General features: G+C 50.3%; 1 protein-coding gene across 1 annotated transcript in view; it reads right to left on the bottom strand.

Annotated features, from left to right (window-relative positions):
* The window catches only part of LOC128335706 (synaptotagmin-like protein 2), a 66,734-nt gene extending 50,637 nt beyond the window's left edge, over window positions 1–16,097 (bottom strand). Inside the window, exons 1-2 of the mRNA XM_053274376.1 lie at window positions 15,938–16,097; window positions 13,407–13,572 (exon numbers count right to left, since the gene is read on the bottom strand). Coding sequence (XP_053130351.1) covers window positions 13,407–13,572; window positions 15,938–16,093 — 322 coding nt within the window. The 5' untranslated portion in view covers window positions 16,094–16,097. The remainder of the gene's footprint in view (window positions 1–13,406; window positions 13,573–15,937) is intronic.
* Between the last annotated feature and the right edge of the window lie 1,338 nt (window positions 16,098–17,435).

Raw genomic sequence — 17,435 nt, forward strand, 5'->3', positions numbered from 1 at the left:
GGCAGCAGGCGTGGGGAACTGAATCCTGCGCACCAAAGATGGGGCCGGAGCAAAGAATTCTCCAATGGGGAGAACTGGGGTGTCCTCAGGCTCCCCGCGTCCTCTCCCTCCCCGTGCCGCAGGCGCACCCCGCACCTGGCCTCTCCCACCTCTGCCTGCCAGCCTTGAGCGAGCCCTGCCCGCCACACGGCGCTCAGACATGCTGCTAGGTCAGAAGGAGGGAGACTTTAGGAGGAAGGCCAGACAGGGTCAAAAAAATAATTTGGAGGGGCTTAGGGGCCAAAAAAAAGGCAGCTGATTTGGAGGCGGCGGGGGGGAAGTTTGTTTTCAAAAAAGGAAGCCAATTGGGGGGAAAGGAAGACTTTTTGATATGGGGGGGGAAGCCAATCGAAGTGAGGGGGAGGGTGTCCTTTTTGAATTTGGGAGTCAACCACCAAGCCAATTGGGGAGATGGGTCTGGGAGGGGATTTTTTTAGAAAAATAGGGGGTTAAAGGGTGGAACCCCGGTGTGGGAGGGTGGCACGGGCAGTTGGGTGGAGTAGTTGTGGTGTGGGTGGCAAGTTTTTAGCTTTTTTGGGGGGGGAGAGTGGATGGGGGGAGGGCACAGCACCTACCGGGGGTGGGGGAGGGATGCAGTTAACGCTTGGGAACCTGCAGATCAAAGGAGGAAACCCTTATTTAGTGAACTGGAACACAAAGTGTGGGTTCTGGGGGGTGGTTCTCAAGTAATGCTCCTGTGGGGGGAGCATCAAACTCAATGCAGCCTATTTAGTGACTCTAAATTGCACACAACCAAAACCAGAACCCAGTCACACCAACACAGAGGTTGAACCCACCCACTCTGTGACTCTGCCTGCCCAATGCCATGGCAAGCAAGCAGCAGCAAACACTTGATGGCAGCCTCATGGATTGAACATCATGATCATCATCATACGTGTGTATTGGCCCAGCATGTAGTGGCAGCATCAGAGCCCAGCCAGGACCCCACTCAGACTGCCCCAGAGGCAAGGAAGCACTCTGGCATGGCATGGGCCCAGCATGTAGTGGCAGCATCGCATCAGAACCCTGGACCCCACTCAGACTGCCCCAGAGGCAAGGAAGCACTCTGGAAGGCACCTGTTCAAAAACCACCTGCAAGACGCATGCAATGCAACGCAACACACAGCAGCAATTTCTTTACTGGGCATGGGCATGAAGACACAAGTTTTACAACAGTACATCTCCTCTCCAAGGTTCCCTCCCTCCTCCCCACACCCAAATGCATTTCAGAATAGGGGTGTCCCTATTTAAAACCGCCAGCTAGGGAGAGAAAGGGGCAACAAAAGGTGCACAATCGCACACGCACTAACCCCTCTTCTTCCGGTCCTTCTCCTGCCACTCACTGCTGGTCACGGATTCGCCGCCGCCAGCCAGCCACCCTGGGCTGAGACACAGCAGGGCGGCCGCACGAGGCACACAGGCAACCGGGGTAGTTCAACAACGATGGAGGGGCAGAAGTGAGGAGACAACACTATTTGTGTCGCTCAACTCACCCCCAAGCAGAGACAAAATCAACCAAAAACTATAAAAAGAAAAAAAAAACCGATGGCAGCCGCCAGGTGGGTAGGCTACTGTGTGCGGCTGCAGCTGTGGGAGAGGAGGTGGAAAGTGAAGGGGAGCAGAGAGAGAAAAGACTAAGAGAGAGAGAAAAGAGAGGGGGGGGGCAGGGACAAAGAGAAAGAGAGGAGAGAGAGAGAAAAGAAAGAGAGAGAGAGGAGAAAGAGAGATGATAGAGAGAAAGAGGAGAGAGGAGAAGCGCAGCGCAGCAGGGAGGGGGGATTCAGGTGTGGGGGGAGGACACAGCAGTAGCAGCGGTCCAAAGAGGTGGGGGGAGCAGAGAGGGTGTGTGTGGTTGGGGGCTAGTGTGTGGCAGGGGGCCTGGGGTAAGTGGAGAGAGTCGGGGGCAAGGAGGAAAAGAGGTGGGGTGGGGGGAGCAGAGAGGGTGTGTGTGGTTGGGGCTAGTGTGTGGCAGGGGGCCTGGGGTAAGTGGAGAGAGTCGGGGGCAAGGAGAAAAAGAGGTGGGGTGGGGGGAGCAGAGAGGGTGTGTGTGGTTGGGGCTAGTGTGTGGCAGGGGGCCTGGGGTAAGTGGAGAGAGTCGGGGGCAAGAAGGAAAAGAGGTGGGGTGGGGGGAGCAGAGAGGCTGTGTGTGGTTGGGGGCTAGTGTGTGGCAGGGGGCCTGGGGTAAGTGGAGAGAGTCGGGGGCAAGGAGAAAAAGAGGTGGGGTGGGGGGAGCAGAGAGGGTGTGTGTGGTTGGGGGCTAGTGTGTGGCAGGGGGCCTGGGGTAAGTGGAGAGAGTCGGGGGCAAGGAGGAAAAGAGGTGGGGTGGGGGGAGCAGAGAGGCTGTGTGTGGTTGGGGGCTAGTGTGTGGCAGGGGGCCTGGGGTAAGTGGAGAGAGTCGGGGGCAAGGAGGAAAAGAGGTGGGGTGGGGGGAGCAGAGAGGCTGTGTGTGGTTGGGGGCTAGTGTGTGGCAGGGGGCCTGGGGTAAGTGGAGAGAGTCGGGGGCAAGGAGAAAAAGAGGTGGGGTGGGGGGAGCAGAGAGGGTGTGTGTGGTTGGGGCTAGTGTGTGGCAGGGGGCCTGGGGTAAGTGGAGAGAGTCAGGGGCAAGGAGGAAAAGAGGTGGGGTGGGGGGAGCAGAGAGGGTGTGTGTGGTTGGGGGCTAGTGTGTGGCAGGGGGCCTGGGGTGAGTGGAGAGAGTCAGGGGCAAGGAGAAAAAGAGGTGGGGTGGGGGGAGCAGAGAGGGTGTGTGTGGTTGGGGGCTAGTGTGTGGCAGAGGGGTGTTGGGGGGAAGGGGAGGGGGCAACAACAAACAGCAAAGGAGAAACTGGAACAACTCGGGCAGCAGCAGCGATTAGGCTGGATGGGGTGGTTGGGGGAGGAGCTGGGCCTGGGCTAGGGTAGGGTCTGGGAGGAGGGAGGGTGGGGGGGGGCAGGCAGGGGGGGGAGGAGGAGGAGGAGGGTAGCAAAATATATAAAGCAATATATATCAAGAGAACACAAGCCAGAAGTTTAAAAAAAAATTAAAAGAAAGACTATAACCAGCAGAAAAAACTTGGGGGTGGGGGTGTGGGGAGGGGGAACCAAACACAGACTCTGAGGGGGGCCACTAAGTGAACAGAGACAATGAAACCACAATTGCTGCAAATTAATAATAGCAAATGAATAAGTGGAACCAAGCAAAGAAAACTGGACTCGGTTTGGCAGCAGCAAACTTGGGAGAAGGCTGGATGGGGTGGGGTTGGGGTGGGGTGTGGTTGGACTTGGAGGGGCAAGTTTGGAGCAGGGAACCAAAACTGATTATATGGGACAACAAGAAACAACAACAGAATCCTCTGGGGGTGGGGGGGAGGGATTCAGGGAACCAACTCGCAGGGCAGCAGCAGTCAGCAGAAACAAACAAAATGGTACAATTTAAGCAAAACCAGCAAGCAATATATAACTGAAACCAATGGAATGCAATGTGAAAATCAAAAAGTTGGACAACAACAAGGCAGGACAAAGAGCAATAATTAATGGAAGAAGATTTAAAGCAATGAGGATGCAGTGGGTGGGAGTGGGGGAGGGGGAGGGTAGGCCCAAAGGATGAGAAGGGAAAGGGGGGGGGGAGGGGGGGGAGAAAAGCAGACAGACAAGGAACAGGGAAAATTGGGGGAAATTAAGAAGAAAGTAAAGTGAAGTAACACACAGTATACAGGCAAGAGAAGAGACAGACAGAGAGAGGAGACACACAGAGAGTCACAAAGGGCTGGTGGACAAAGGATTAGACAGAGCACACACAGAGAGACACAGGACACAGTCAGGACTCACAGAGACACCAGAGCAGCCAGCAAAGGGCAAGCAGGTCTCAGAGATGATCCCACAACTGCAGCCAAGAGAAGTTTCCAGAGAAGAGGCTTGGGTTTATATAGGTTTGAAATTCCCATCTTTGGGAGCCCCCACCTTTGCACTCCCCCCACGGCCAACAGGGTGCCAGCTCTCAACAGTGCAACAGCCAAGCAGCCTACCAGACCAAAGGACTCATTCTGGCCAATCAAGGATCAATAGCGCAGCCAATACAATGCCTGGAAATAGCATCACAAAATGGATGCAAGGAGGAGCAAAAGTTTCGGGAAGGAGACACAAAATGGAGGACACACTTGGAACTTTAAAGAGACACTCCAGAGACTCAATTTCGTTCCCGAACCGGTTCGGGAAACCCGAGCCGGTTCGGTACCGAACCGGCTCGAATTCGGTCCGGCTCGGTCCCCGGGAGGGCCCGATTCGGTCCGGGATCGAGCCGCCGGATCCGGACCGGTTCGGACGAACCGGTCCGGATCCGAACCGAACCGCACATCCCTACACTGCAGTGGGCATTTTTTAGGCAAGTTGCACTGGACTGCTCTTTCACTGCACCAAGACTTCCTTGCTCTGAATATCAGCCAGGATCCTTCCCTTCATCATCAGTTCCTTCACCTTTTATTTTCCAGAATTCAGAAGATGATTGACTGGGGCAAACCTTCTTGGAAACTGCCATTCACCGAGTCAGGCCATTGGTCCATCTAGCTAAGATTTGTCTACATTCTACACTGACTGGCCGCAACTCTCCAAGAATTTCAGGCAGCAGTCTTTTTCTGGAGATGCTACCAGGGCTTGAACCTGGAACCTTCTTCACGCAAGCATGCAGATGCTCTTCCACGGAGCTATGGGGCCATCCCTTAAGAAGAATATCTTCCAGCATTCACTTGCAATTGCCCATCCAAATGCAAACCAAGGTGACTCCTGTTTAGAAAAGGGACAATTCTTTTGGATGGGGTTGGGGACCACAAAACACCACTTTATGTATGTATATATGTATGTATTTATTACATTTTATATCCCGCTCTTCCTCATGACAATTGTAATAAAAGAAACTATAAACATATTTACACAATTTCTTCCCTGCTCTCTGGGCATCTACCCAATGTTACATAACATCTAAGGTATAGATGATGGAGCTCTACCGTCTGAAGATGTGTCTGGCTGATCCAGTCTGCATGTTGCAGACCATTAATACAGGTTTGCAGAGGAGAGGAAAAAATAGCAAAGTGTTTCAGAATGAAGAACTGAGAAGGACAAACAAAATCTTTTGGTTTATTATGTATAAGTTAAACATCAAGACATGTTTTCATAGGTGTAAGGCACAAGGCCCTACAGCATTAAGAAATATTTTTCCTGCTTCCCAGTGAAATGCATAAAAGTCATATAGCCAGGTCGTGAAGCGTAGAGAACAAGGACGGTATCTTCACACTTGTCAAAAGCCTTCCAGGCCTGTTCATGACATTGACCAGTACCTATTTTGCGGGTTTATAAAGTGTTTTCAACTGTTAAAGTAAAACAGAGATGGTATTGCCACGTATTTGCCTGACCATCCTGCAAAGAGATTGAAGGACAGCGTAATCTGCTACTGTGATTACTATTAACCACAGTATTAAATATTAATTAATATCCTATAAAGCACTCTCTCTTTTCCAGGGGTAGAAAAGGCCCCCACCTGAAGACCACTGCAGCCAGTTAGGATATAGTCAGGTAGGGTTTATCAGCCTTGGGTCCCCAGCTGTTGGGACTACAACTCCCATCATCCCCAGCCACCATGGTGATGACAATTGCAGTCCAACCACATATGGGGATTACAATGGCATCGGCTGAGAACTCTTACAGCAGAGGAGGGCTTAATTCTTCTGTGGCCTGTCACCCGGCCCCCTTACTAGATTCTCTGTGGTCTAAACTTACGAAGCAAGAACACAGGCATTCAGGATTTTGCAGCAGTTAAGGTGTAAGTTGCCCGTATTAAATTCTTGAGGGGTAGCCATGTGAAGTCTGTTACAGTTCCCCAACATTAAATAATTTCAGCCTTGGACCTTCTCCAATCTTGTACCAGTCAGACAGACTGGTGGATTTATTGCAACAAATGTTTTTGTGGACAAGAGGCTCTTTCACCAGGGACCCCAATAAATCTGTTCGTCTTTAAAATCCCACAGGGATCTCTCTTGGGGTATGCCCTTTCCCCTTTAAGAATGTAGGAAGTACCTTGTTGGATTAGACTGTATTCAACACTTGTTTCCAGAGGTCAGCACACAAAAGGTCAGAAATGGGATTGTGGTCCGATAGCAGACTGAAGTGCTTCCTGGAGACTCGCTAATGAAATATTTTTCACGATATCAAACCATTAAAATCTTCAGCATTCTGAGCCCGATTCAAACATTATGCTGTACATGTGTTTGTGTGAATGACTGTACTGTACCTGTGTTCGTTTCAAAAGTGAACCTGGATACAGGCCCTTCAAATGCCTGGTATAGAGAGGTACTTCTGTACCTGTGTTCAGCATAACATGTGAATGAGTGTACCTGTGTACAGATCTGTACCTGTATACATTGTGCACCTGTACAAGTGTTGAACATAACATGTGGATGGGAGATGAATGCCAGCTCCTGGAGAACTCTCAGTCAATCCTGGAGAGCTGGTAACCCAGGCATATCCTAGTACAGATTTTTCATGTTTCATTTGCATCATGGTTTGCTTCAACTTTGTTGTGATACTGTGTGTACTGGTGGCTGTACTAGCCAAAGTTTTGTCATAACTTCCTCTATGGGGAGGCACAAACGAAACAGCAACATGGACACTGTAATAAAATAAACTATAAACATATTTACACAATTTCTTCCCTGCTCTCTGGGTACAAACCCAAAGTCGAATAAAATCTAAGGTCTAGATGATGGAGAGGTGACGAGCAGCAGGTCTTTCAGCTAGCTGGGATGTAAAATCCGCTCAGTCCTCTCTTGGGATGAGTAATAATACCTTGTCCTTTCGAAGTCCATTGCACAGGCAATCCTGAGGTCAGCCAGCTTTGCATTGGCCCTCTTCTCTGTGTAAACGGTTCTCCGTTCCTCTGTGGGCTGCTGCCAGCTGTTCATTTCAGCTTCCTTTTTCCAGTCAGAGAGCGCAAAGGCAGGGACGCTTCAATCCATTCATTTGCCGTGGTCATCATTTCCTGCCAAAATGCGACCTCCTCTTGTGTGGAGTCCATCCAGTCAACGGCAATCCCATAGCTGGAGCCTTTGAAAGGAACAAGAAACAAGTGAGCCTTGGGGAGGAGGAGAGCTGGTCTTGGGGTAGAATACGTGAATGGTCCCCTTTGCTAAGCAGGGTCTGCCCAGGTTTGTATTTGGATGGCTGTCTACATGTGAGTACTGTCAGATATTCCCTTTGGGGGATGGGGCGGTAGTTCAGTGGAAGTAGGGCTGGAGAGACATCTGCTTGAAACCTTGGAGAGCTGCTGCCAGTCAGTGTAGACCAGGGATTCTCAACGTTGGGTCCCCAGAAGTTATTGGACTTAAACTTCCATAATCCTCAGCCCCAGCGGCCTTTGGTTGGGATTATGGGAGTTGAAGTCCCATAACATCTGGGGACCCAACGTTGAGAATCCCTGGTGTAGACAATACTCAGACAGACAGACCAAGGGTCCTATGTCCGCTAGGCTGACACCATGCATTTGATCATGAGGACTCGAGGGAATGTGCTAAAATGAATGACAGGGAATGCCCACTGTAATACCCTGGTTCCTTCCAAATGGCCATAGGAATGCATGGCATTTCCAAATGGCCATTCGGTGCATTTCATGGCCATTAGGAAGAAACCAGTGCATTTCAGTGGGCATTCAATGCCATTCATTTTAGAATGCCCACTGTAGGACTTGCATACAGAAGGTCCTCGGTTCAATCCCTGGCAGCATCTCCAGATAGGGCTAGAAAGATTCCAGCCTGAAACTTTGGAGAGACGCTGCCAGTCAGTGTAGAGCAGGGATTCTCAGCATTGCGTCTTCAGATGATATTGGACTTCAACTCCCATAATCCCCAGCCAAAGGCCGCTGGGGCTGGGTATTATGGGAGTTGAAGTCCAATAATATATGGGGACCCAACATTGAGAATCCCTAGTGTAGACAGTACTAAGCTAGATGGACCCAGGGTTTGACTCAGTATGAGGCAGCTTCCTATATTCCTATGAACTGCTGTATCAGCGGCTATGAAAAGGGGCAACCTATGATCGTGCTCCTTTTTTGAGAGGTCATAATCAATGCTGCAAGCAGTCAAGTTCATGGTAGGACTGTGTGTATCATAGGAACATAGGAAGCTGCCTCAGGCTGGGTCAGACCATTGGTCCATCTAGTTCAGTCTTGTCTACACAGACTGGCAGCGGCTTCTCCAGGACTGCAGGCCAGAGTTTCTCTCCACCCTGTCTTGGAGTTGCCAGGGAGAGAACTTGGAACCTTATGCATGCAAGTAAAAAGATGCTCTTCCACTGAGTTATGGAACCTGCTGCATGCAAGTGTGCAGGTGCTCTTCCCAGAGCGGCCCCATCCCCTGAGGGGAATATCTTACAGTGCTCACACATGTAGACTCCCATTCAGTGCAAACTAGGGTGAACTCTGTTTAGCAAAGGCGGCAATTCATACTCGTTACCACAAGACCAGCTCTCCTCCCTTAATGGTGTTCCTTGTCAAACACAGAAGAAAAGCACCATTGACTGTCTAAAATGGAAATACCCTATGGAAGATGACTCTGAATTTAAGACGATCCCCTTAAAAAGTAGAGGTTACATTCAAGTTATACCTACATTGACTCAAAAATAATAGGACTCTGAATATAAGATGACCTCCTGATTTCTAATATCAAAATACTTGGAATAAACCTAGTCTTGTATTTGGGTAAATACAGTATAGTCACAGCGGTTATATCTAGCTGTTTTTCTTGAGCGACCTGAGGTTTGCCAGCCCTGCCCTCCAGGATCCACTACTGAAACTAATCCTGGAGGTTCTTCTGGCCTGGTGTGGTGAGAGATATTGCATTACAAAAATGGGAGCGGGGGGAACCTTGCAGGAAGAGCTCCAGTCAGGGTTGGCAACCCTGTTAATCAAGGCCACTCATTTAACCCACAGGCTCTTCCAGGCTCAACGACACTGGTCTCGGAAGCAGGGATGGCCGACCTGAGACTCTCCAGATGTTGGTGGACTACAACTCCCATTGTCCCCAGCTGCAACACATATATATCACAGCATTTCACAGAGCAGTTTACATAGCAAAAGGGATGAGGAAATGGCTCTCTGCTCCAAAAGAGCTCATGGTCTAAAACAAGCTGAGAGAGAGGGGTGGGTCACGCGGAGAGATCCTAGCAAGAGCCACTGGGAAGGCTGCAATACTTTGTGTGCTGAACAGGGCCAGCTACTCTCCCCCTGCTGAATGGAAGAGAGGCGCCATTTTGGAAAAGTGTCGTTTGGCTCAGTCAGCAGGAGCCCCTTGAAGGAGGGCGGCCTTTGCCTGAGGGGGCTGCTCATTCATTATTCGCTGAGCAGCTGCTGTCCTCTCTGCTTTTCCACAGAAAAGTTCCCAAAGCAATTTCTATAGCAACAGCAAGGAGAAAAGATGGTTCCCTGCCCCAAAGAGGCTCCCAATCGAAGGGAGGGAGACACAAGGGAGACCCCCAGCAACTGGGAGGGATGCTATTCTAGGCTGAATAGGGCCAGCTGCTCTCCCCGGCCGCCATTTTGAAAAGGCGCTTCTTGGCCCAGCAGAGGCCCCTTAACGAGGCCGACCTTTGCCTGAGGGGGCCGCTCATTCATTATTCATTGAGCAGCTGTCCCCTCTGCTTTTCCACCGGAAAAGTCCCCAAAGCAGTTTCCAAGGCAACAGGAGTGAGAAGATGGTTCTCTGCCCCAAGGGGCTCACCGTCTAAAAAGAAAGACAAAGGAGAGCCCAAGCAACAGCCACCTAGGCTGGGCTGGACAGGGACAGCACCTCTCAATGGAAGAGAGCCGCCATTTTGAGAAGGTGCCCCCTAGCCTGGTCAGCAGGTACTTAACGAGGCCGACCTTTGCCTGAGGGGGGCTGCTCATTTATTATTTATTGAGCAGCTGTCCCCTCTGCCGTTCCACAGAAAAGGTTCCCAAAGGGGCTTCCACAGCAAAAGGCATGAGTAGATGGTTCTCTGCCTCCAAGGGGCTTGCAGGCTAAAAAGAAACACCAACGAGACGCCAGCAACAGCCACTGGGAAGGACACTGGGCTGGGCTGAATAGGGACAGTTGCTCCCCCTCTTGTGGGATACGAGAGAGCCGCCATTTTGAGAAGGTGCCCTTTGGCCCAGTCAGCAGGGGCCCCTTCAGCAAGGCCGGTCCTTGCCTCCCTTCTTATTTATCCCCCTCACTTGTCACCGGCCATATATCAAATATATCAAGAGATGATTGGAAAACGAGCAGGGAAGGCACCACCAAGTGAACCTCAAGTGGCAGGGAGTTCTATAGAGTGGGGGATCCGAAAAAGCTCTGTCCTGTATCGCCACCAACTGAGCATCAGACAGAGGTGAGAAACAAAAAGAGGGCTTCCCTCATGGATCTTATATGGTGGGTGGAGTCATGTTCAGATATGTTGGCTCTAAACTGCTTAGGGTTTAAAGTGGTAGGGACCCCTCTGAGCATTTCTTTGTCAGTGAAGGTATGTGTGATGAATGAGCACCATGGAAGCATATGGTTGTGCTTGCTTGGGTCCGTGTGGGTATGAAATCCACTCCCCGCCCCATGACACACCTACCATTTCACAAAGGAGTCCACTCCGGAGGGACGTAACTGGGGCAGATCTTTGGTGTCCTTGACCCAGATATGGACCTCCCCAGACGGAGGGGTCTTTCGACCTGCCATGAAGGATCAAGAGACATAGTTGGTTGGTTACCAAGAAGTATGTTAGCTTCCTTCATCCAAGAGTCTTAATAAAACAGATCCCAATGGACAGTAAAACGTGCTATAGTGGATAAACTGGGGCAGGTAGATTCCTGTTCACATCCCTGCTCATTAGCGGGGCTTACTGGTGACCCAGTTGCTCTCACTCAATCTCGCCTACCTTGCAAGGTTGTTGTGAGCATAAAATAGGAGGGAGACTGTGTGTACTGCCCTGTGCAAGGAAAACATGACATTGATAACAAGTGAAACAATTCTTTACTTTATAATATGGGGTGGGGCCATAGATCAGTGGCAGAGCATCTGCTCTGTATGGAGAAGGCTGCAGGTTAAATATTTGGCAGCATCTCCAAGAAGGTCTGGGAAAGACTCCTGCCTTGGAGAAGCCGCTGCCAGTCAGTGTAGACAATGCTGAGCTACATGGACCCAGGGCCTGACTAGAAGGCAGCTTCTTGTGTTCCTATGAGCACTCCTTGATCTTTGGGGGATAGGGCAGGTTGGAGGTTCAAACCTTGGTAGTATCTTTGGGTAGGGCTGGGAAAGACTCCTGCCTGAAACCCGGGAGAGAGCTGCTGCCAGTCCGTGCAGACAACACTGAGTTAGATGGGCCACTGGCCCAACTCGGGATAAGGCAGCTTCCTATGTCTGCATGACAGTAAACCAGTTTGCTGAGGCAGATCTGGATGCAGGGTCGGGGCTACCATTAGACCAACTAGGCAGCCGCCTTGGGTGCAGACCTCAGAGGGGCGCAGAGTGTCGAGTGTCAATGTGTTTGCCAAGGGCACAAAATAGTCTGGCACCGGCCCTGCCTGGATGGTGCAAGGCGAGCTGCATGTGGAGGGCAAAGGAGCAACCCCCCAAATTAAAAGTCATTCATTATGCATTTTGGCTAGGGATATATTCCGTTCTAATCTCCGGTAATATATATGAGACGTTGAGGTTGCACATGCGACCGTCGGCTGCTGCTTCCAAGGGCTGTGGGGGAAGGCAGCTGGTCACCAGATGAGTGGAAGCCGTGCTTCCCTCCGCTACGCCACAAACCCACACGAGCGGCGGCGTGGAAAAGGTAAGAGCTGGGAGTGGGAACACTTCCCCCTCCTGCTGGCCACTCACATTAGAGTAGTCACTGCACTCGGTGCGGCCACTCCTTCCCTCAGCTCGCTGCTAGAAATGGTAGCAGACCAGGGGGGGGGGAGCCCAGTGAGCACGATCGCCACCAAGTTAAAATGAACCTCGATTAAACAAACCATGGTTTGCTGGCAAGGTTAAACAAACCTCAGTTAAATGAACCTAGGTTAAATAAACCCGGTTTGTTGGTGAGGTTAAATGAACCTCGGTTAAACGAACCCCAGTTAAACAAACCTCCGTTCATTTAGCCTCGGCAAATCGCCGGGCTAAAAAGTTGGAGTAGCGGGGGCGGAAGCACCAGGATCGGGAAAAATCCTGGTGCTCCACACGAGCACTCCAACCCAGTCTGGGCGGCCCTAGCCTGGGTTGGGCTGCTGGTGTGAATAGCCTCATTATATACAGTCACGAGAGTGGCTATTTCATGGAGTCTCCCTGTTAGCAGCCTGAAACATTTTTCTGAAGGCACAAGGGGTTTTTTTTACCTAGGGATCCTGGTGGGATGTACTTAATGGACAGGTTTATCACTCCTCGATGGTCAACGCAACTGATTGTAGAGAGAGACTGCAACAGAAAAGTCTACGATAGGCAAAATGCGCATAAACACATGGATTTTTGACCAGCTGATGATCAGAGCTGGTGCTCTGGAACCAGTGTGCAGATTTCCCCTGTGGATTTGAGGAGTTCCCCCTCAATTTAATGCACTCCTCCACGAACTCATATCTCAGAGGCCATATCTCCACTCCCAAAGTGTTTTTCCCCTTCCCCCCAAAAAATTTCTTCAAGCCAGGAGACTTTTGCTGGAGTTGTTATGTTAAGCATATCCACACCCACAAGGGAAGTGCACTTTCGGAAATTTGGGAGCCGGGCTACAAGCTGATTTTCGTGCACAAAATTTGGGTATTTTTGCAATGTTCAGAAATGTTGCAGAAAAAAAACTGTGGCTGAAAATATAGAAGGGAGGAGTCAGAGAGCAGCCACTGTCCCTTTCTCACCAGAACACTCTCTCTTTAAAGGCAGGGAGAGTCACTCCAGCCCACGCTGCCAATGCAGCGAAGGCCGATTTCATTACCAAATGGGGTAATGAAGAGAGTGAAATTACCCCCCCCCCCCACAAACACACGTTTGATGTCAGATATGGGGGCATGTCGGTGCCGCGAGGTGCGGCCCCAGATTAACAACGGCCCAGGTTCTTTGAACCTATTTGCCGAACGGTGGCTCTGCTCCTGGGACTAGATGGGAAATCTTTGCTAAGCTGAAATCCTGCTTTTGCTTGCCTTCCTTTCCTGAGATCAAGGGAGCTGCTGGCAGAGCTCACATTTCAGTGATGCTTGCAGTAGCCTCTACACATCGCTGCTGCCTGAGCCGTCTGAGGTTGTTTTTGAGCCTCTGCTCTGTGGTGGTCCATCCGTTGCAAACTCTCACTTTACAGATCAGGCCCTTGCACTTTACACACAACCCTGAAGGCATATCTTTAAGGAGAATCCCTCTTGGGCTGAAGCACACTCACCCGGGGTTTCAGCATATACCAGTTCAGCTTATTGTTCCTCCAGTCCCAGCCGGCCAGGTCTACTTCCATCTCACCCAAGAAGCTGTTCCTCCCCAAAGGGTCATTGTGCCACACCGAAAGACTTAGCTTCTGAATCAGCAGAACCATTTTCTCTATTTTATACTGCCGAGAAGGAGAAAGGGAGTTTAGGAACATAGGAAGCTGCCATATACTGAGTCAGACCCTTGGTCTATCTAGCTCAGTATTGTCTACCCAGACTGGCAGTGGCTTCTCCAAGGTTGCAGGCAGGAGTCTCTCTCAGCCCTATCATGGAGATGCTGCCAGGGAGGGAACTTGGAACCTTCTGCTCTTCCCAGAGCAGCCCCATCCCCTGAGGGGAATCTCTTCCAGTGCTCACAGGTTTTCCATCATCTGCAACCAGTGCTGACCCTGCTTAGCTAAGGGGACAAGTTGTGCTTGCTACCACAAGACCAGCTCTCCTCTCCTTGAAACATGCAAACGTTTTGCTTTTAGGAACATAGGAAGCTGCCTTCTATCAAGTCAGACCCTTGGCTCATCTAGCTCAGTATTGTCTACCCAGACTGGCAGCAGCTTCTCCTACATTACAGGCAGGAGTCTCTCCTAGCCCTGCCTGGAAATGCTGCCAGGGATTGAACCTGGGACCTTCTGCATGCAAAGCAGATGCTCTGCCTCTGAGCTGTGACCCCATATCTTATTGCACTTACATGTAGCTGCGCATCTAAATGCAAACTAAGGCAGACCTTGATTAGCAAAGGGGACAAGTTGATATACTCAGAAAACCAATTTTATACTGAGAGGTTTAAAACACACTATATGATAAGAACTTAATTAAAGGTTATCTCTGGAATTTCCTCTCTAGCCCCAACTGTTATCTCTGAGACTTCCTCTGTAGCTCAACCGTTATCATCGGAATCTCCTCAGCGATTTCTATTGTTATTATTTACATACAAGTGAGATAATGTAATCATCATGTAATTACTTGCCTACGTGATCTGTAAAGTATAAAAGTCTGTTGAAAATGATGCTTGGGGTTCAGGAATTTAGGCAATAGCCAACCAGAACCTTTGCTTCTGCAGAGCAAATAAAGCCTTTTAAAACTTCTCCGCTGGTGATGTTCTTTGGCTCGCTGACCCAGTAAAAGAACCATTTGGATGGTATAGCAAAGTCATGGTTGCTACCACAGGGCCAGCTCGCCTTCCCTTTTCTTCCTGTTCTCCCAGTTACATCATACCACAGGGCCCAGTTAATGGTCTGGCAGCTCCTTGGTCAGCATGACTGTGGAAGATGGTGGAAGGCGATGCAAGTTGGTGGGAGAAAAAAGAGAGAGAGAGGAAGCAGCCACCTTCTTCTCCTGACTCTAACAGAAAGTGTCTGATCCCAGCCCAAAACAGCTGTGATATATTCAGAATTATTATATTTAGCAGGCGAAGAGCAACTGCCCCTATTCAGCCCAGCATAGCATTCCTGTTATCAGGGGCTGTTGCGGGTATCTCCCCTTTATTTGTTTTTTTAAAGACTGTGGGCCCTTTTGGGACAGGGAACTATTTTCCTGTTCCTTTTTTGAACATTTGGTCACTTATTTTGTTGTTGGAAAGAGGCACAGTATAGTGGTGATGGTGATAATATCATGGCTTACATAAGAAGCTGCCTTCTGCCGAGTCAGACCATCTATCCATCTAAAATTGGGGCAGAACAGGTCTTGTGGTAGGAAAGGAAAGGAAAGGAAAGGAAAGGAAAGGAAAGGAAAGGAAAGGAAAGGAAAGGAAAGGTTGCGCTGCCGAGTCGATTTTGACTCCTGGTGCCCACAGAGCCCTGTGGTTTTCTTGGTAGACTACAGGAGGGTTGACCATTGCCATCTCCCACGCAGTGTGAGACGATGCCTTTCAGCACCTTCCTATATCGCTGCTGCCCGATAGAGGAGTTTCCCACATTCTGGGAAACACACCAGTGAGGATTCGAACCAGCAACCTCCTGCTCTCTAGGCAGGTTGCTTCCCCGCTGTGCCATTAGGTGGCTCTGGTCTTGTGGTAGTAAGCACGAGTTTCCCCCTTTGCTAAACACGGTCTGCCCTGGTTTGCATTTGGATGGGAAACATGTGAGCACTGGAAGAGATTCCCCTCAGGGGATGGGGCTGCTCTGGGAAGAGCATCTAGGCACCAAGTTCCCTCCCTGGCAGCATCTCCAAGAGAGGGCTGAGAGAGACGCCTGCCTGCAACCTTGGAGAAGCTGCTGCCAGTCTGTGCAGACAGTACTGAGCTAGATGCACCAATGGTCTGACTCAGCAGAAGGCAGCTTCCTATGTTCCTTCCTATGTCCACAGCTCAGTATTATCTACTCTGACTGGCAGCAGCTCTCCAGAGTTTCAGGTAAGAGTCTTTCCCAACCCTACCTGAAGCTGCTGCCAAGTGCTGAAACTGGGACCTCCTGCACGCAAAGCAGATGCTCTGCCGCCGAGCCACAGCCCTTTCCCTGCTCCGTCCCTCCCCACGCTTTTATCCATCCTTACCCGCAACACCTCGTTGTAAATGGGGCTCACGGTCCTCTTCCTCACGGATGTCTTCCTCTTGCCCATCCGCGCTTTGTCTGGAAGCAGGTAGGTCTTGCCATACCTGGAAAGAGATTCCTGCGGAGTTAACAGTAAAAAACAGCAGACGCTTAACATACAAACCGGCCCCTTGAAGCGGACGGCATGTCTAATGAAGAATCCCGCTGGGTGGTTAGCTTGGCATCGGTGTGGAGTTATAAATCATTCCAACGCATGCGGAAAGAGACTGCCTAGACATGGTCAGGTGGTGATTTAGAGACTGCTATGGAAGAGCTGCTGTTAGGTCTCCACCTGTAAAAGATGGGGAAGGAGGTTGTGACAAAGCTGGATATTCATGCGGGTGACCAGAGGTGCACCTAGATAATTTCGGAGCCTGGACCTAAAGGCCTTTGGAGGCCCCCCTGCTGCAAGTTAAGCATCATTTTTTAAACATGTAGGTTCTTGAGGGCACAAACCGCACCACTCAGGACAGACTCAAAAGCATCTGGGGGCCCCCAGGACTTCTGCAGGCCCTGGACTTCTGGCCCCGAAGTCTAGAGGTAAAAGCACCTCTGCAGGTGATTCGGTGGTGGTGGTGGAGGCAGCAGCATCTATGGGTGAAATGTGAGAGGGTATCTGGGAAGGTGGTGGTGGTGGTGGTGGTGTGTGTGTGTGTCTGTGTGTAACAGGAGGCTTTTCACACGTGGCTTTTAGTTCGCATCTTTTCCACACCGAAGGGGGTGCGTTCACATATTGGCCAAATTTACTGCAAATTCCCTGCGAGCTATCGGGGAGAACTTCACACACAATTTGGGTTTTCCATGACACGTTAGCATGTGGTCCAGTTTGTATCCGGGATTTATAAAAAACATTTTCTGGCATCGTTTCTTTTGGGCCACTTCGAACTTGCAGGAAAGCCCCACAGAAAACCCATGGTAAAAAAAGCCTGTTGTCTGGGAAAGGTCCAGGGACCATGAAGTTTTCTATCACCAGGTGAATGGGAAGTAACGGGGCTGCCAGTCGGGAGCCACGAACCATGAAAAATGATCCGACTCTTTAGGAGGAAAGGTTTTCGTGATCGTAAAATGGTTCCCCAGAATTCTGGGAATCGTGTGGGTGAGACGATAGCCCTGTCCGGCCGTTAGGACACGGTTGACAAGAGGGTAAGAGAGGGACGCAAATGTGTCAAATAAAGAAGTTATATGTGTGTGTGAACATGTAATGTCAATTATACTGAAGTGTGAAGGAGGCCTCGCACACGCTGATTCGCCCCCAGCCCCGGGGCGCCCCAGGGGAAGCCTTGCTCACAGGTTCAGCAGTATGCTTCCGATCCGAATCATGCATTTGAGAGGCCTGGACCCAGCATTACTTTCAGAATGAACACAGGTACAGTCATTCACACAAACACATATACGCGTACTGCCATCTGTACACCCATACAACGTATTGTCTGAAGAGGGTTTATGTGCAAGTACAAGAA

The sequence above is a fragment of the Hemicordylus capensis genome, chromosome 11 (genome assembly GCF_027244095.1).
Source record: "Hemicordylus capensis ecotype Gifberg chromosome 11, rHemCap1.1.pri, whole genome shotgun sequence".
Classification (NCBI taxonomy): Eukaryota; Metazoa; Chordata; class Lepidosauria; order Squamata; family Cordylidae; genus Hemicordylus; species Hemicordylus capensis.